The following is a 20,360-nucleotide window of genomic DNA, read 5'->3' as shown; positions in this document are numbered from 1 at the left end:
TATAAATATATCAACTGATCTCTGTCATGAGGCATGACATTCTTGTTCTCCTAACTTTCCTAATAAATTTTTGTGTCACAGAGCCTATAATCTAATGATATATATCCTTCCCTCTCACTAATGTAAATCATTGGCCATATGTTTTTCTTTTTCCCCCAGATAATTTCATTGTATGTACCCATGGATTGCTTTTTTTTCAGTATCAAATTCAAACATCTGCAGGACTAGTATGAATCACGAGACATCGACGGCAGCAGTCTATCCCAGGGGAAGCCTTTAACCACTGTAAAAAAAACAGGATGATTACCTCCAAGGAAGTACAAGTGTTCGAGGTCAGAGGTTAATTATGTGGCAGGCATAAACAACCGGCTGCCCACTTCATTCTTGTCGATCACTGACTGTGGAGGTTAAACATCTGCTCTTCTCCTAGATAGCGGGGTCGGGAGGTTCAGATCGTTCACCAAATATTTGCGCATCAGCTTGGTCTGCAACATAAAAACAGATCAGATGAAACTTGCCCAGGGGAACTGGTGCATGTGAGCCAAACTGCGTCCAGATGTAACACAATGAGACATCTCCTCCTGAAAACAAAGACTCCCCTGCAGTCGTGTGGCTTACGGTGTCTTGGCAGAGGAAGAAGAAGGCTTTTTTCCAGTTTCGCCCAACATCTGACTGTAATTTAATGAAGGAAGTGGGTGAGATGTGGGGGCAATACTGCTGGGACATTACCTTTCATTCAGCTAATTGCGTTTGGGGGGCTTTACAAGTGCGAGAGGATTACAAGCTATTAGCAGGCATTTATTTCAATCATTTGTGTGATTTACGTTGTTGTTTGGGGCTGTTTAGACTTTCTGATGCTATTGTACTTAAATATATACACATCCAAATTAAAGTCAAATGCTTATTTTCATATGATTCAGCTTTGTAATTAAAATGTTCTATTTAAGAACACATCAACATGGATGGATAATGGCCGTATAGCAAATTACAGTGACCTTCAGTGATCGTTCTTTGCTAGACTTAACACAGTACTTGTACAGCTGAATGAACTGGAGAGCAGATTCACTGGTCTGTGCGTTCATGTGGCTGTAGCAGGTGCAGACACTGTAGAGGTCAGTGCAGCCCAGAGCACAGGTGACCCCTCCCTTTGCCGGCCTTTTCCTGCTCCCTGGACACACCATAGCCAATTTAGCACTCACAGCCAGCGCTAGTTCCTGACACACAGCACTATTCATTGCTCTCATTATTGTCTGCCTGAGACACTTTGTAGAGAGCAGCAGAGGAGAGAAGTAATGCCAGGGAGCAAGGCATATCATTGGATTGATGAGAGCATGATAGGAGTCTAAAAGAAATTTATTTTGAGGTGGAGAGGCTTATTTTTAGGAGACTTTGCACATGGTTAAGAATCGATGACAGCAATGATTATAACAAATCTATATTTCTTAATCTTTCTGGGTTTTAAATGGTAAATGGTTGTATTTACATAGTGCTTTACATGATGATATGTCACATTTACCCATTCACACACACATTGATGGCGGGAGCTGCCATGCAAGGTGCTAACCACAACCCATCAGGAGCAATTAGGGGTTTGGTGTCTTGCTCAGGGACACCTTGACATGAGCTTGACAGGCCAAGGATCGAACCGGCAACCTTCCAGTTACAAGACGGCCACTCTACCCACTGAGCCATGCCGCCGCCATTTTAAACTGTAGCCTTTTGTATTAAATGGTGCTTTGCCCACCTTTGTATGCCCAGTGAATGGACAACAACGTGACATGGTCACCTTGCAGGGTGTTGCAACCCTGTGTAATGCCACTAAATACAGTCTCAGTTGAATCGGCCGTGTTCTGGCACAGATTCAAGGAAAACATTATAAGCCTCGCTGGCATTGCTGCACAGACAGTGGGCTGAATTGCATTTAATTGTCTGATACTTTTATTGTCTCCATCCACTGTAGAAATCTTTACTCAAACTGGCTTGTTAAATTGTTATAACCAAGATAGCACTGTCCTCATTAAACCGAAGCTGCAAAGTGTTGTTTTACCATGTTTAAGGCTTTAATGGCGTATTTAAATACACGATGGTAGACTTGGACTAATATCAGTGAGGGAAGCTGCTTGGATGTGCGCCCGTAGCTGTGTCAAAGAAGTTGTGTAAACCGAGTTTATTTACCTGGCCACTGGGCTAGCGCATCTTTCTTTCTCTTTGTATGTTTCTGTCCCCTTCTAGCCTCTTTTCTTCATAGGTTCCGGCTTTACCATCCTCTCCATGCTTATCTTCTCCCCTCTTCTCCACTTTTTACCAGGTGGATTAACTGCAGTCTCCAAAGTAATCCCTTTTCTCTCACCTGATTTACTGGCGAGTCTCTCCCCATGCCGGTCTCCCAGAGGCTAATGGTCTCTCATAAAAGAAAAGCAAATCACAAGATGGGCTAGCTGTGTTTTCGTCTCTGTGTCTTTCGCTGTGCTCCAGGCTGGCCTGGCCATTTGCCTCGCGTCTGTATTTGAACTTACCGGTGGTAGCAAGGCAGGGTATGAACTTAAAAGGTGGCAACAGCATCACATATCTAAGTGGCGTGATTGCAGTAGTGAAATACCAGGGTGCAGAGGAGGCGTACTATTTATTTTCCACATATTGTACTCAAGAGCTTGTGAGCTGCTCAAGGAAAGTGTACAGCAAAGTTTGTGTCATTTATGTTGAGGCTTTCACATACTGCTGCAGTATTTACTCACAGAAGGATCTACGTACAGTTAATGTCGTGACTGTGTTGTATTTCATTGTTCTCAAGGGCTATAAAGTCACTTTTCCATTTTAGTGTTTCTCTAAGGCAATTAGCAGAGACCAAATATTCCCTGTATAAATTATTGTGATGTGAAATGTGTGACTGGTGTTTCACAAGGGCCAACCCACATGGGCATTGGCTAATAACTGTTAGCAATTTTTTTTTGTTTTTTTTTTTTACGGTTGTTGTCATAAATGTTAGCAATTAGTAGTTCTCGAGGATTAAAGACATTAAAATAAATGAAAAGACAGATTATTTAATGAGATTTGGCCGTAGTTTTTCCTAAATAAAGCTCACTCTAGCATAGATGGTATCTGATTATCACAAGCAGTTGGGAGGTTGAATCACACTCAGAAATGCTTTAACGACAGACCTTGAATAACTAAATCCCTAACTTTGACTGATTAGGTCTCTTGCTGCACCAATCGGGGAGAATTTAAATCATGACAGCTACCTGACCTTGAGCAAATTTCAGCCAAATCAGAAATATCCCAAAAAATCTGACGTGTTTTGATGGTCATTTCATTTTAATATCTTCCCACCTTTTAATGTTAAATTTCTGTCACTATGAAAGTGTTGTTGAGTTAAAATAGTCACTTTTAAGCTGTAATCCCTCTTTAGCTTTGCTCCAGTCATTTCACAGTTAAGTCATCATGATGCAAACCGTGAACTGCATGGACCCAGTGGACAATGAAACAGATGTAACCCTGATGTAATTTTGGAGAGATGGAGGCTGGTGGTTTAATGGCTTTGTATTAAAGCGATCCTACAATGTCTTGGGGAAACAAAAAGTGAAAAACAGCCGTGCATAGACATGGACAGACAATCATAAATTATCTCTGTTTTGAAGAAATGCAACAAATACGACCCCGCAATAAATTCAGTGTTTACAAAACTTAACAGCTGCACGCAGTCTGTCTTAAAAGAGTGTTGCTTTTAGCGCCAGCTGCGGAAATTAGCTCTTTTGTTGTGCTCTCTAAAGCACAAGACAACCTGCTGGCTAGTGAAAGTACTGACTTCAGTCTTCCTGAGATTGATTCACTTAAATCAACGACTTGAGTCACATTGCATCGTAAGGATTGGTATTTTGTTGACAAAGTGACAAACAGCAGGGCTTCACTAACATCAGCTGTGTCAGAAGTAGGAAGGAGGCGCCACATGACAGGACAGAGCAGGGCTTGGCTTTGAAAGGTTCTGGCCACGTTTTCACAATAAACAGAAATTAAAAAGGCTAAAAACACAGCGTGACATTGTAGAATTCCACATATGTGTCCAAGGCACAAATTCTCCTCATGTAAATCAGATAAAGGAGAACAGAACTGGTGCGTGTTTCAAGTTAAACCTGTGGAATATTTTTTTCTATGCTGTCTTTTGGGGAACGTTTTATAGCTCAATTTCATCCAACATCTTTTCACCCAAATATAGTTGTCTCGTGGGTCTCCAATGGATTTTTGGGTGAATCACAAAGCATTTCTCATTTCTCTCTCCCTCTGTGCCGCTCCCCTCTCTTTTAGTTCGCTGTAGTTATATATATATATATATATATATATATATATATATATATATATATAATATTTTAGTCTTCTGCTCTGCTGCAGATTAAAGATGCTTCTAGTCACAGTTACCTCAGTGACCATTATGCCTGAAGACCATGACTGCATTTCTCCTGAGCAACAAACGTCCCCGGAAAAAAAGATTCATTTCGAGATATTACAAATGTGCCTAAGTGACTATTATATATGTTGCAGATAACATCTCAGAGAGAGATGGAGCGCCGTAACAGACTTACTTTAATCATGTTTCACTTTCTTAAGCTTTCTAAATCTCAGGCCTGGTTACATATTCATGAAGCCAAAATGTACCTATGAGTCACAGAGCGCTCGGGGTATGTTTAGGAGGATTAAAACGTCTTGTAGCTGCCATGGGCGAGTTTGGAAATCATTAGAAATTTGCGCGGAATTGTTCAAAAGTTTCCCTTTCTTACTTTATCCTCACCATTCTAAACTGGCCCAGTAATTTCTCTCCGCTAACTGGAACAGAAGAGCGAGCAAATGGGTGCGATGGGTGGGGTTGGAGCTCTGTCACCTTCTGTAATTGGTTAGATGAATCAGTCGCAGAAAAGCTGTTCCAGAGAGCAATTACAGAACAAAGGTGACTGTACGATAGAGGATCATTCTGAGATAATTCATCATATTCTGCTCTCTTCTGTTTCTGTGACGCTTGAATGAAGAGGTGAAGGATATTTAGCAGACCTACTGCAAAATTACAGCCATCTGTGCAAAATTTTGTGTCACTGCTGTTTTTCCTGTTTATCGTAGTTATTCGCTAGCACTAAATATGTGAATGAGTCCATCTGCGGTTCATATGACTTGACTGAACAAAATGCCATAAAATTGTTAAGCGAAATAAATCAGATGGTGCATTTGTAAGAGTTGTTCATGTCTGGAAAGCAATGTCGCACAAGAGAAAGTCTAAGCTTGGCATAATGTTGAACAGAACCAGTTTTCCCACAAGACAAAACTCTGTATAAGACAAAATATTAGTTAGAATAGTTTCTGCAACAAGAACTCTCCATCCAAAGGCATCGTTTAGTGATGAATAATGCATGACTTTTGTTAGTTGTGCTGCTTTGGCTAGATTATTGGTGTAAACAGAGTCAAACAGGCCAACTTGACAAGTTTTTAATTGACTTTCTGCAATGTCTTAGCATGGCTGCTTTTTCTCTCCTTACTGGCTCAAAACCCATGTGGCCGTTTGCTTACCAGCCAAATGCTATTCCGCACTATTCCAAATTCTGGAATAAAGTATGATCACTATTGAAAAGCACACAGTATGTCGATTGTTCTTTGGAAACTTGGACTATGTTGTAGCATGAACGCTCTACCGGGAATTTCATTTATTAGTTAAAAAAAATAGAACAGCGTCTTTGTGAGAGCTTTTATGTCTGGGCAGAATCAAGTAACACACACAGAAAATTCAATATATGCTCCCTACCAATGCATTTTAATGAGGATGAACTCTTTCTAATTGCCTACATGCCTGCTTCAAATAAATGAATGCACCCTTTTTTCTTTCCCGACTCTTTCAGATATTAACGAATGTGAAAGGGATCCATGTAAGAACGGGGGCATTTGCACAGATCTGGTCGCCAACTATTCCTGCGATTGCCCCGGGGAGTACATGGGCAGGAACTGTCAATACAGTAAGTGCCTGTGTTTCTTTTTGTGATATTTGTCTTTGAATTCTTTTACAACTTTCCATTGATTTTAGCTGCACACCTGATGCTGCAGGTAATTGCACAGTTGGTAGTATTACCCGAGCAAACTCATCGATCAGAGACAGTTTGATGGCGAGTCCCATAAGGAGCATCTGTCTTTTGTTCAGTAAATAGAGCAGTGACCTTTGATTAAAAGTTCTTCTGCAACTTTATTAAGTCTGGAGAATATGTAAGAGTCTACTATCTATTTTTTTTTTTTTTTGTAGATCGGAAACAATATTTAGATGCTGAAAGTAAAGTCAACAAAAAATTGATCACTGCATCCTGGTTTATGGTTTATTATTCTCTCCGAGTCAGTTGGGTGGAAGGAGGAGCTGTCAGGTCAAGAGGACTGATAATTGTAGGTGCTCAGTGTGCACCATTACACATATGAATCACATGCTTTGGTGCAATTAATCCATACTCTGTCTCACTTTCCCCCCCTAATTATTAAGAAGAAAGATAGAGTCTTTATTAATGATTCTCGCGTTAAAATACTTGAAAGTACATCACCATAAGGTATGAGCTTCTCTTACACTGGACAGGATGAGTTCAAGGAAAAATAAACGCAAAAGCTGAAATCTTGTATATATTTCTAACATGTTTATATATATTTCTTTCCGACCTGAATTTCTGAAGTTAAAGGCATCATGGATAATTTCTAAAATCTGTTACTGAAGATAAGTTAGCAGATAAAAACACTGATTCACTGCGTGGATGTGCAGCCTATTTATTTAGCTTCCACAGACAACATGCTAATTAATTCCCTTTTCTTATTTTAATCTATCAGAAATAACAAACTGATTAAATTCCACATTTCCAGACCAGCACAATCAAACCTCAAACATAATGGTGAAAGAATGGAAACATTTAAATGTGGATGTGTCACTCTTTGTATTAACAAGCATTTCTCTCTCTCCCCCCCCCCCCCCCCCCCCCCCCCCCCAATGATCGTATGGAAAGAGAGTCTTTTCAAAAAAAGCTTCTTTTTTTTCTGCAAGAAGTCCAATAGCTCAAAGGGGCTTCGTGTGTTTATTATGCTATTGGAGGGATTTCGTCTGCAGTCTAGGAACATATTAGGATTACTTTATCTGTGGACTTGGAGCCGTAAGCCAACCCTCCCTGAACTGCTGCTCACAAATTAATTCATCAGATTTTCAATCTTAGGCGCATCACAGTTGTTCAGTAACAGACAAGTGATGCAGTGAGAATTTCTGGACAAGCCGGCTCTGGAAGAAAAGACATTTTTTAAAGGTTTAGGGGTAAGAGTTGCTTTTATGAACTGAATGGCAAATAGCAGATAGAAAAGAGTCAAGAGGCACAGCCTGAAAAATCAGATTGGATTCATGAGTGAAAAGAACTGAAATAGTCTTGCTGATTGAACATATGCAAAGCTCAGTCGGTTGTTTAATGATATTCATTTTAACTCCTTCATATACATTGAATATGTATTGTGTATATACCTATTAATATAGCTTGTTGCAGTCAAAGCTCTTGTGCAGTTTAAGTATTAAGGTGCTTTCTCTCAGCTGTAAACACTTTTGACATGAAACAATGACCTCAAGGTGAAAGCTCTGACCCCTGCTTTAAATTGATGGCGTTTACACCTGCAGCAGATGAACTGTATAGAAATCATATGCCATTTATACATATCCCCTGAGGGTAAAAAGGGTCATAAGTTCAACACCGCTCACCTAATATATACGTCAACAGCTCCAAACGCCCCTAAAGCTAGAAGTCAGGGCTATAACCTTGCTTTATTTTAGTTTCATGTGAAATTCAGCGTGCTGGAATATTGCCAAACATACAGTCCCAATACTTTCAGACTGAAGTGTGCATTTCCTGAAATGAAAGGCTGGACTTCCAGAACAGAAGTGGATTTGTAATATTACAAGATCCGCAATATGAATGAAGACATTACTGAGGAGGAGTACCAATATGATAAGTGACAGCTAATATCAGTGACCATCAAATTTTCAAAGCCAAGTGGACAAAAGATATTAATAACAACCAGCAGGATATTATTTGGTTTCTGGAACAGATTTCTGTCGCTAGTTTCTGCAGCGCTTTACTGGAACAACCAACATTGAGCCTAAATGGAATAATGCACTGATTTGCAGAGCTGTAACGTTTATGAATGTTGTTCATGAGTGACAGAAACAATATTGGTCAAGGTCAAAATCAGTGGAGTCTCATGATTATTTTTCCAAGCTGGAATGTACCTCTTGTGATGAGTTCTTAAATGCCTCTAAATTTGGATTTTGCATTTCTGAATTCATCATTTGTGCTGTGTTTTGGCTTTCAACAAATATAGTGTGCACAGAAAAAGGTAGAATGCCTGGAATACCAGAACTCGTCATCTCCTCTGACTTCTTCCTTCAGCCCACGTTGTGTGTGGGCAAGGCCTGCACACATCGGCTGTTGCAGATTACGCAGCTGTACATTTCCTGGATGTTCCATACCACACCACGCATCAGCGTGAGAATATTACGTGGAGACAGTAGAAAGGTTTGGGCTATTGCTTGTCGGTTCAGTGATTACGGAGCCTTCAGTATTGTTTTCCACGATCCAATGGGAAGCAAGCAGAAGAATCATATCTATTACTTGCCAGAATAAATCCTTGTAAAATATAAGATGAAGTGAGATAACTCTTGGCACAAACTGCCTCAGCCTTCCTGCTGAAACAAATTTGTGATGGTCGTTGCTGTAATGGCCCAGAAGCGTTAACATTTTCAGACATTAATATGAGTTAATTCATCGGTTCAGATCCGGAACTGAGGGAAGGTGATGGCTGGATTCAGGACACCAGATCACAGAAGCATATTTTCCTTTTTTAATATTTTTTGGCTTTATTTGACAGGCCAGTGTGGAGAGGCAGACAGGAAAGTAGGGAGAAGAATGGGTCATGAGCTGGAATCGAACCCAGGCCACTGCGTCTGGGCCTATAGCTTCTGTTCGTGGGTCGACCTCACAGAAACTAAATATATTCAAGTCCACGCTTACCTTGGACTTTCACCCAGATACAAATATAACCTAGTAGAACTGTATCACATCAATTGCTGGTAACTGGAAGCTGTGGTTGTGCAGTACAAATTAGCTCCAATTTTCTTAACATCCTTCCATCCATTATCTACACACCGCTTAATCATCAGTGGGGTCATGGTGGGGCTGCAGCCTATACCAGCTGAATGGAAAGGTTGCCCCCAGGTGGCAGGGCTGCATAAAGAGACAAGCAATCACACTCACATTCACACCTACAGACAATTTAGAATCACCAATTACATCAGCATATTTTTGGACTGTGGGAGGAAGCTGGAGTACCTGGAGAAAACCCACGCATGCACAGGGAGAACATGCAAACTCCATGCAGAAAGATCCCAGGAAGGCCAGGATGTGAAACGGTCATCTACCAGCTGCAAGGCGAACGTGCTAACCACTGAGCCACCCATTTTCATAACATGATACTTAGTACCTACTTTTGTCTTGTTTCATTTTTGTCTGTATTTAAGTTACTCTTATATCTTATAATGTGTCTCAGATCAGTGGTTCTCAACATTATTGATATTTTCTTGACAATATTGCAGATATTTTCATGCTTGTAGAGTATGTACAAGCTTCTTTTTCAACTAATTTGGTGGAAACTTGTCAGAAATGTTTATTTATGTCACGGGCTGTGACTGAAGTTTGTATTGGCAGATACATCATTTTACTTTTTTTTTAAAATCATCTTTGGATTAAAAAAACAAACCGTAAAATATCAATAGTGTTACTGGCTTTAAAAAAATCCTGTACTGGTCATTCTGTTATTTATGTTAATACATGTTTACGTGCACTTTTGTTTGTTCTTTCCGCTTTAATTACAGTTGAGTTATTTTTTAATTAAAATAGCAAGGAGCGTGTGCATACAGGTGTGTTTCCTTCAGTCTCATTTGTCACCCTGCAGAACCTCCGCTGTACGGCTGCCGTCTGTTTTGAGTGTTTATTATTCTTTTCCTCATCCCCTGGTTCAGCCGCATGCTCATTAGTATTGGTGTGCTGGCATTAATTTCAGCGGGGCACTAATTTGTTTAGGCTGTAGGTAGGGCTTGTGGGAGATGGATTCAGCTGTCACATCACGGTGGTGCTGGCGTTAGTGATGTGTGCTGTCTGAGGGCTGATGTATGCTCAGGGGCCAGCAGGGCAAGGCCCGAGGGCTGAGTGCCTCTGCTGCTCTGACGGACGACTGGCAGGCAGCTCGTTAAGAGCGGCCCATCATTGCCACAAGGTGAGGAGGACCACGACTTTGCAGCAGTGTCTTGTCACAACATCCGCATAGAATATGTTACAAGAGAACTGCCCAAGAGGTGCAGCATCTAGACAAATATGATATTGTGTTGATGCAACATCGCACCTCCATCCATAATGAGCCCCAGCAAGGGAAAAACACATTCCGTCTCATTTTCTGAAGTTGCATTTTGGTGATATGCCATCTGGTGCTTGTGACAGAGAAACGTGTGTACCCCTAATAAACTGAAAGTCAGGATTCATTCTGAACATTGTATTGATCAGGAGATATGATGCTTCACTCAGAGAACATCGTTTTGATGAGCCTAAAAAGCTCATTTGTTCATTTTAATAGCTATATGAAGGAAATATGATGGTATTATGAAAATATAAATGAGTCTGTTTGAAACCTGTTAGACAAGGTAAGATAAGATTTATTGATCACTCACTGGGGAAATTTACATGTTACAACTGGATAGAGACAAGGCAGAAAGATGCAAAAGTACAAGAAGGCTAAAAATGAATACATAATAATAAAGATCTCATAGAGACAATAAACAAGGCATGATGAATTTGTATACATGTGGATATATATACTTATGACTTAGTGAGTTTATGTAAGGATCTGTACAGATATGAGTGGATGACTAAACACATGGATATGTACACATACGACTGAATGAATTTACATATATGCAGGTATAGCATGGGGGGAAAGACCGGTGTTGCACATGATGTTTTTAGACATGAAGAGCTGTTAGACAGCAGGGTCCTATTTTCTCGATTGATGTGGAAGAGCTGTAAAGAGAGAACACAGTTTTACATTTTGTTGTTTGGTTGTATGGGAGCTAACTTTGATTGTTTATGCAGAACTGTAGAGAGAAAAACAGTGTTGTGTGCTGTGGCACCAGAAGAACTGTAAGAAGAAGAAAAGACAGTGTTAGATGAGGCTCTTGCAAACTGAAAGAGCTTTGGTGATGGGGGAAAAAAAGCTGTGATTAGCTGTATTAGCAGCAGTCATGGTTCCCAGATATGTCCTAATTACTTTACTGAAGGATACTTGCGCCTGTTTAACGTGATGTTAAATGGGAACATTGGTGTGCAACCTAAACCTTCTCTGTGCCCCTAAGCACATCCTCACAAGCCTGTTCAAAGTAATGTAGACTCCATATTTTGGTTTTCGTAATACTACAGACATATTCAACATAAAGCGCCATTTCTGATGTATACTCATTTCAAACGCTGTCATGCGTAGCCATATGTTCCTGTAACTTGAGGTGCGAGTGAAATTAATTTATGTGCCCTCAGAAATATTTAGTTCCATAATTGAAGCTACAGAATGAGAATAAATATTTTCACTGGGAAAAATGATGAAATTTAATCACTTGCTGTCTGACCTGATGAGTGTATGTCTGGGTTTGCAGAACATCTGCTCAAACAGTTTGAGCATTAGGATGGATTTCTGACGCATAACCACATCACCTCTTTTGATGTGGCAGGAAAAAGTTCTTTTCAGCTATGAATGAAGCAAATTAATTAGCAGAAAAGTATAGGTCCTAGAATTGAAGTAAGAGTAGAAGCTGGATTACTGTAGCTGTTTATTTAACACAGTGGCGGTTTAGAAGATCACAGCCTACACTCTGGTAAGAAAAAGCCTTCAGTTTAAATTGCTATAGCACATCTAAAAATAAAAAAGCTGTTTATCCTCAGTAAGATTTTTCGAAAGGTCCAAATTAAGTTCATCCACCCGATCTCAGAAATTCAGGAGCTTCTCTGAGCTTCTAGCAGTAGGCTACTGCATCCACCTACACCACCCTCTAATCAGACTGGAAGCGGTGACTCACATACAAGGAAGAACTAGTGAAGCGAGAGTGATTTACCATACTGGAATATATAAACACATCTCTGCTGGTACACACACACACACACAAACAGATATACTCTTTGCTCTCTTCCAGCCTCCGCTCGATCCCCCCGGACTGTCCTCAGACATTACTCACTGTCTTCCTGGTTCCCTGCTGACTAGAGCCCCATTGCTTTAGCAGCTGGAGAAGTCGTGCTAGGGTTGTTTTCATTGTTCCATTCTTTTCTGACTCTTGGCTTTCTTGTGTGGTGAAAGTCTTCTCACAGCTCTCAGCGCTGCCAGTTTCATTGTCTGCTTGCTTGTACGTGTGTGTGTGCGCGCCTGTTTTCCGTCTGTATGTCAGTGCTCGGTATGAAATGCTCAGATGTTTTGTTTAAATGGTGAAGGCAGCAATACAGCTTTCAGGTGACCATTGCTGCAGGCTTCCCCTGAAGGCTGGTTTATACGCACACTTACAGTTCAGCCAGCATGAGCAAGCTGTGGCTCTGGCTGAAGTCTGCACTTGACATGTTTTTTTTTTTTTTCATCTTGGACACGTCAGAGTCTCTTTAGGTTTTCCTCCATTGTGTTTTGTAGACTTGTTACACGTGGCTTTTTAGTCATCTGTGACGAGAAACATGCAAATGGGAGAAATGAAATGAGTTGATTCAGTTTTAACCAGACAGACCACTGTTCACAAAAAGAAATATAATACATTTTTGCTTGAGCTCTGTTTGTGACTGTAATCACTTGTATCCCTGTTGTCATTAGAAATCAGCAGCGAGCAAGAGCAGAGGAGGAGAAATCTCCTCCCACATCATTTCCCTTATGAACTGGATGCAGTTGTGTATCAATGAGATTGAAAAGCATCATCAGTAATAATCTTTGGTAATACTCAATCATCAGTCTGTGCAGAAAGAATGCAGCCAAATAAACACCTTACTCTGACTGTCACATGTTTGCTGACTGAGGTTATGCAATAACAGAGGCTGTGGGGAATAAATTACATTTTACGAGATGTTTGAGGTTTATTTTCATACTCATGACTTTTATATCCGATAGGGAATTCAATTACACTGATTTCCAATGCACATCTTCCTGCCGTCAGAAAACACCTAGTAATGTCCCCCAGACTTGCTAAACTATTGAACCGGTGTGAGCTGCTCAACCTACATTTTTCCTGTGAAGTATCTTCAACATATTTGGCAGTAAATGTTCATCTTTTAGAGCACAAATAGCTGAAACTCTTTCCTGTATCCAGAGAAAACATTACCAGAAGGTAAAAGCTTAATTGTATCGTATTTTGTACAAGCAATTAGAGTTTTAAAAACCAAAAATCCTCTGCTGTATTTCTTTGCATTGACATCAGCTCTATGGCTTATGTGAAGACTAATTAAGATTCCAGCATCTGTCACGACTAATTCAGCCTTTCTTCAGGACAGCTGCGATGCTGTTTAGGTTAGTATTTACGTTGTGGGCCAGAATAAGTGTAAAGATGCAGGTTTTTTTTCATTCTGACTGTTCAACTGATTTCAAAGCGACTCTGTGTCACTTCTGCTTTGTTTCCCTTCAGTTTACAAAGTATGCAGAGCCAATTTCTGACCAATTTTGTGTTGCATATTACAGGTGAAGTTTGTATGATGAGGAGATGAGGGGACAATTTCAGTGCAGTTGTGCGGCTCACTAACACATTTTACTCGGGGTAAAGAGCTGTGAATACTGCAGTGTGTGCTATGTTTACTGTCTGAATGGATACATGCCCGATTCCATTTACCTCGACATCGTGTTTCATGTGTTTTCTATTATTATGAGAATTCCCAGTGCACTTTTTTTCAGGGAAACACAATGTAGGGCTTGTTTTGCAGAATAATAAATTGTTTATTGGATAAGTATTGCCAGAATGCTTTTTACCCCAGGTATGTTCATTAAAATGCATTTGATGTGCCTGGACATACCAATTAGGATTAAGAGGAAGTACAAACTGCTTAAAGAAAGGGCGCCGCTTCTGTGTGAAGATATTGCTGTCATAGCTCCCTACTTTAATGCTGCAGCGGCTAAGATATTTAAAGCTGTTACAAAGCCTGTTGACTTTGGGGATAATGCTGTCCAGAAGTGGCCGCAGCTTCTTGGGAGGAAGCCTTGAGGGCTCAGTTCCATATAATGGAGGAGATGAATGAACAACCTGTTAGTCCAAGAATGTGGGCAGCATAAAGGTAGAAAGGAGTCCTCTTCTTGGCAGCTGTGATTTAAAAGGATTTCGCCACACTGGCAACATTAGAAGAGCTCCTGTTCTGGATCACAGCAGCATGTATAGTCAGAGAGAACATAAATGATAACCCTAAAGACAGGGTCTTAGCAGGAAGGGCTGGACAGAAAGAATAAAAACAGAGTTGCAGTTTTAATATCTGATATAGTACAAGTAGAGAGAGACTCAGGTAAACAAAACAAAATGTGAAGGACAAAATCACTGACCTTACACGATGCAGTCTTTGTGGTATTTTTGAAAATCTATAAGCATTCCATACACTGAGTTGCACACTTTTTTTTTTTTTGACTCATCTATCTCCTTTTCTCCCTTTTCTTCCCTCAGAATGCTCTGGACCACTGGGCATGGAGGGTGGTATAATCTCCAACCAACAGATAACAGCCTCTTCCACCCACCGCGCTCTGTTCGGCCTGCAGAAGTGGTACCCGTACTTTGCACGCCTCAACAAGAAGGGCCTGGTCAATGCTTGGACTGCTGCCGAAAATGACAGATGGCCGTGGATCCAGGTAAAGCACAGTCGCACTCCGTCGACACGCAAAGGCGGTTCAGGGCCACAGGAAGGAATTCAGACGAAATCTTAAATACAGACTCCTTCTCTTGTGCGTGTAATGTAAATGGCCTAGCTTGTTTGTTTTATAAGTTTCCTACTGCGTAGCGTCATTTGGCTGCTGTCGATGCTTGGTGCAAAAAGCTGACTATGTAAAAACGCAGCAGTTTTGAGTTAATTACAGTTACTGTAAAATTGATGGCTATCTTACTGCTAATAAAAAGCCATAAAAAGCGTAAGCAAGGGGCCAGAACAGATGCGGGAGGAGCAGTATAAAAAGGGCAAACTGTGTTCAGCTAATGTGTGCCTCTTTGTGGTGAGGATTTTTTAGCTTTTACTGATTGTGCCATGTCTTGTTTTGACATTTACTTGTGAAATGCTCAAAATCGTAGCAGGACTGGCACGGCATTCTTTTTCATAATTTGGAAAGGTTCCCTAGCAACACAACTGTGGTGCAGAGTGTTGCAATTATTCCGTGCATTGATGATTTCCTTTCTGTGTGTGTTTTGAAAATTCTGATCTGCAAAACGACTGGAGAGAGATGTTGATGTTTAACAGTAATTTTGCTGTTTAATTAATTGAATTCAGCTCAACAATCCACCGCTTGTTTTCGTCCTTTTTGTACCCAGGAGTGTGTCTATAACCACCTAGAGGGTCTTCATCTGTAACAACCATGTAATTGTGAAATGAAAAGAAATTCCATGTTGATGGCGGCAAAGCAGTGATACATGAAACTGTCCTTGCACTCGCTTGCTTTGTTAAAGTCAGCCTTCATGCTGAGCCATTAGTCAGTGTTTATTGTCAAGGAGCTACATAGACAGATCGATATGATGGATTACTTGGTGCTCCTGAATTATTTTTGCACATCACACCCCTGTTATTTTGTCCTCATCAATCCCATCCAGTCTGGATCCCACTGCTTTTAATTTGTACTGTTGCATGACTGTAACCTTAAAAAACCTATGTAGTTTCACTGCATAAAGCATTAGCAGTGGGGCATAGCAAGTTATAGGTGATAATATTGAATCCTCTGCACTTTTTTTGCCTGCAGGGCTTATGGATCCATGTAGAAGTTATTTTCTGGATTTATGTAGAGCAAACAGTCACGCATCAAGACCTCGAGCGGAAACAGCTGTACCATATAAACCAACTGTCAGACGATGTGTAACTATGATATATACATTTGCCCTTAACTACACTTCTCTTCCAAGGCTCAGTCTGGTTGACAGTTTCACATCGGCACAGCTCAGTATTCCAGATACAAGAAATATCCCATCATGGATGGTAAAGGAATAATTACAGAGCTAGTTAATCAACTATTGTGCCTTTTTTTTTCAGCTTGGTTACATTTCTTTTACTCTGGAGTCACTACTGTGATGATAGACAGACAACTTTGAAACACACTGTTGTCAGACACATGATACACAGTGAACCGTGAACAAAATATAATAGAATAACATACTACAGTGTGACAGCATGATGGAGAAAGAGAAGCTGTATGTAACAACAAGAGAATAGTAAGACAGGGCAAAAATGGATTTTTGAAAAGAAAAAAAACAAAAGAAGAAGGAAAAAGAGAGAGAGAGAGAGAGAGAGAGAGAGTCAAAAAGCAGCCAACATGAGTGAGAGAAAAGGAACCTGGCACATGGAGAGGGTGAGGAGAACGGGACATAAAACATTCAGGCGGTTTGTTTGACTTTAATGATGCCACGTGGGATGCTGCACAGGATGCTGTAGGCATTGTGTGTTTCTACAAAGGGCCTGGATAATTGGGACGTGAGTACAGAGGTGTACAGTCATGTCAGTGTTTTGGGATTATGCTAAGGAGTCAGTGGTGTGCTTTTGTTATGTGGAGTGATGCGGCGTGACTGTCTGCATGTCTGTCATGAGAAGCAGGTTACACTGGCAGATGACAACCTCATCAAGGTAGGGTTCACATTTCTCTGGCTATTGTCGTGCGTTTCCCGGTGCAGTATGTGTATATACTGTGTCTTTGGATGTCAGCCAGTTTTCAGCTCCTTCCTCCTCCTAAACCTCAACAAATGAATCAATCATAAACAAACATAGAGCAGCATAATCTGAATAATACATCATAGCGTTTCACACAAAGCATGCAAACACCGAGTCTGTGCCTGTGTTTATCTAGGTTCATGTTCTTTTCGTTTGTGTGTGCGCGTGCGAGCCGTTCATCTGTGTCGTGTGAGAATACTAGTTTTCCACAGCCTCACCACGTCTAGCTCACACATAAAATTGCATTTGAACACTCAAGGGAAATATGCTGCCGGTCTCACCAATATCAGCAAAATATAGCTTCAGCTGGCTGTGTTGAAAGAATGAAACAGTACAAATCACTTGCGAAGGCTAAGAGGGCCTATATGTATTTTAATGGGAGTTAAGCAGTTAATGACAGAAAGTTCAGATGCAGATCCCCGTCAGTCTGATCACATTTTTTGGCATCTGCTGATATTTATCAAATTCTGTTGCTGTCTGCGGAACTTTTCCCTTTTCCTTCCAATGTAACCATATGTTATTAAAACATTTCTATAGTACGCTGTGGTTGAAATGCGACCCCGACAAAGACTTTTAAAGCACCGTTTATTAAATAAAGCATGATTGCGTGGTACTAATTGAATAAAGCCTTTGTACATATGCACATGTTCTGCTTTTTTGCACTGCCCCATTGGAAATTTCCTACCAAAACATATTCCTTTACACAAATGAGTCCAGATTCGAGGCCCAAAACTTACTGCTGCACCTTCAGCACTGAGAATCTGATGTCTGTTAGGAATATTTCATTTGTAACAGCACTTTTATTTCCAGTATAAACTGCATCACATCACTTAACTATGTCTGCTCCTGCTACAGCATGTCAGTGGTGTTTAGACCTGGGCTTTTTCCATGCCATTTAAAATCATTTACACTTCATCGATGTCCCTACATGTAAATAAAATGATAACATGCTTGTGTAACAATGGGTGAGAAGAAATATGACAGAAAGAGTGAAAATATAAACATGTTTTAATTTGAATTTGTAATGACCATGAGAGAGATGAGGCTTTTTTAAATGTGGGGATGTGTTTAAGTGTGGGTTTGTGCATCTTTTACACAACAGCGCCACAGGGCTGGTAGGTACTTTCAAGGGCAATCTAATTGTTACAATGCTGTTGCAATTCCCTCTACACTTTTGATCTCAGCGTATAATCAACGCAGGGCATTTTACGCTTTATACGCTCTTGACCTTTGTGCGTCTGCATGTGTGAGTTTGTGTGAGGTCTTGCTTATTGTTCTGATTATATGTGGTAATAATTAGAGGTCTTAACAATGTAAATGACTGGAAGCTAGCCACTGTGTAGCCGTTCCCGTTTTTACTAGAAGGCTGTGGCTGTAAATAAAAGTGCTTTGCCTGTTTAGTTTAAACAGACTAAATGAGCTCTGGAGAGCACTGAATGGGAAAAATATATTAAAATTTAAAAAGTTCATGTTATACTTTAATGTCTAGCAGGCGGCTTTTAGGTTGTGATATACTGTTATTTGACATAAGGCAGTCATTTATAGCAGAAATACGGGACAATAAGAACTATAGTTTTTATCATAACCATTCGTTTCATTATAGATTATACCCTTGATGATTTTCTCAATTTATCAGCTGTCTCCTCTGTCTGTGAAATGTCAAAAAACAATGAAAAATGGCCATTCTAATTCCCCTGAGCCAGGCTGGCTTTCATTGACTAATTGTTTCAGCTCTATTCACTATGCGACTATTTATATAAATTTGCCTCTGACATATTTCTTATGAGACTGGGTTGTAAATTTAGAAGAAAACATAAAAGCAAACAGTGTTAAAAGCAGAATGCTGTGCACATTAGTGCAGCTTGTGTTTTTGTTTACTGCAATTATGGGTCTACCTCGTTGAAAACTTGATAAATATGTGACGTTTTCCTGCTAGTAGCAGCACTACACATGTGACCTCAAAGGACCAATGAGAAATCAAAGATGTGTTTGTTAATCACTTTGGTCCAACTAGCATTAGTAGAAACCTGATCCAAACGTCGATGATTCAGAATCATGTTCCTGGAGGACGTATTTGGTTCCAGGTTGTTGTAAATTGTTCCAGGCTGAATATTTTCTGATGGCAGCGAAGAGGGAAAACAGTGGAATCACTTCACACAAACACAAGGGTTTTCCTTTTTTGTGTTGCAAATAAAGTCTGGAATCAGAAATGATTTGATGTAGAACTTCTTTTCTATAGAGGATCATTTTTCACAGAGCACTTCATACACATGATACTGTCTGTCTGGAAAAAGGAAAGGGTGAACTGGTGAAGGGTGAAGAGTTCATTCTCAACTTTGTCTTCTGCAGCGTTACTTCTAGCTGTCTCTGTGTCTGAACCGAATCTAGGGAATATACGAGGGCACAGCTTTTATTTATTTGACTGTTTTTTTCTCTGTGTGTGTCTTTTTAACTTCACTATGGTAAAGAAAGACCTCTGTGAAAACACACTTTGTATATTCACAGCAGTCAGTAAACCAATAGACGACAAACACCTTGGTGTGAGGATGGACTGTGCTGTAGGGCAAGTATGCGATACAGAGCACATCTAAAAGAATTACCATCAAATGCCGTTTGCTTATTTATGCATGTGTCTAAATTTGGGCTCAACTTCACGATGGATTCAAGAATTTTGGAAATTTGTGTAAAAGTACTTATGGCTACAGGAAAATCAGTATCTCAAGAACAGCTGTCAGTGTTTTCGAGGCCATACAAAAGTGTTAAGTACTAAATTTGTGGTGTTACCTGTGCTTCTCATTGTGATTTTTTTTTTCTGCATCCCTGTGTGCATTTCAAGCAATGTAGTTTAATTCGCGCTTTTCTTCAAAAGAACACACGTAAGTCTGTAAACAAAAGGTCTGCAAAAGGAGGATGTTTCACACAATGCCTCACTCACCCAAAGAAATGCATCACTATTAGCAGTGAAGTGACGGAGGTGCGTTTCTGAATGGTCATTAAAAATGTGAGGGATCACCCCAATTACCCCGGCAGTGGCCTTTTAGTGACAGGGCTTCTAATTAGTGCGAGAAGTATCTATCTCTATGGAGAAAACTGAGGAGTGCAAAATATGCTGGAAAGAGAAATAGTGGGTCACTGCTGCTCGGAGCCTCTAAGAGGGGTCGTTACGTGTAATTAACATGATTCGTTGGTTTAAAAATGTAGAAGAAATCTGTGTAATTGAGTCTTGTCTCTACAAATGGAAATTAGAATTGGAATCAACACTGAGAGAATTATTACACATTACTCTATTAGTTTCTGACAGTTCAGACAAGGTTGGTGAAAAATAAACAGTTCTATTCTTGTGCTGGATCCGTAAGAGCCAATACTCTAATCTCTAATGTCCTCAGGAGA

General features: G+C 40.2%; 1 protein-coding gene across 3 annotated transcripts in view; it reads left to right on the top strand.

The window, feature by feature from the left end:
* The window catches only part of LOC110950357 (EGF-like repeat and discoidin I-like domain-containing protein 3), a 104,684-nt gene that overhangs the window by 52,208 nt on the left and 32,116 nt on the right, over positions 1-20,360 (top strand). For all 3 annotated transcript variants that reach the window (XM_051950420.1, XM_022192925.2, XM_022192916.2), the window contains 2 exons: positions 5,874-5,987; positions 14,738-14,919. In XM_051950420.1, the coding sequence (XP_051806380.1) occupies positions 5,874-5,987; positions 14,738-14,919 (296 nt within the window). The remainder of the gene's footprint in view (positions 1-5,873; positions 5,988-14,737; positions 14,920-20,360) is intronic.

The sequence above is a fragment of the Acanthochromis polyacanthus genome, chromosome 7, assembly GCF_021347895.1.
Source record: "Acanthochromis polyacanthus isolate Apoly-LR-REF ecotype Palm Island chromosome 7, KAUST_Apoly_ChrSc, whole genome shotgun sequence".
In the NCBI taxonomy this organism is placed as follows: Eukaryota; Metazoa; Chordata; class Actinopteri; family Pomacentridae; genus Acanthochromis; species Acanthochromis polyacanthus.
Note: the sequence above shows the minus strand (reverse complement) of the source record. Positions and strands in the feature narration are given on the sequence as shown.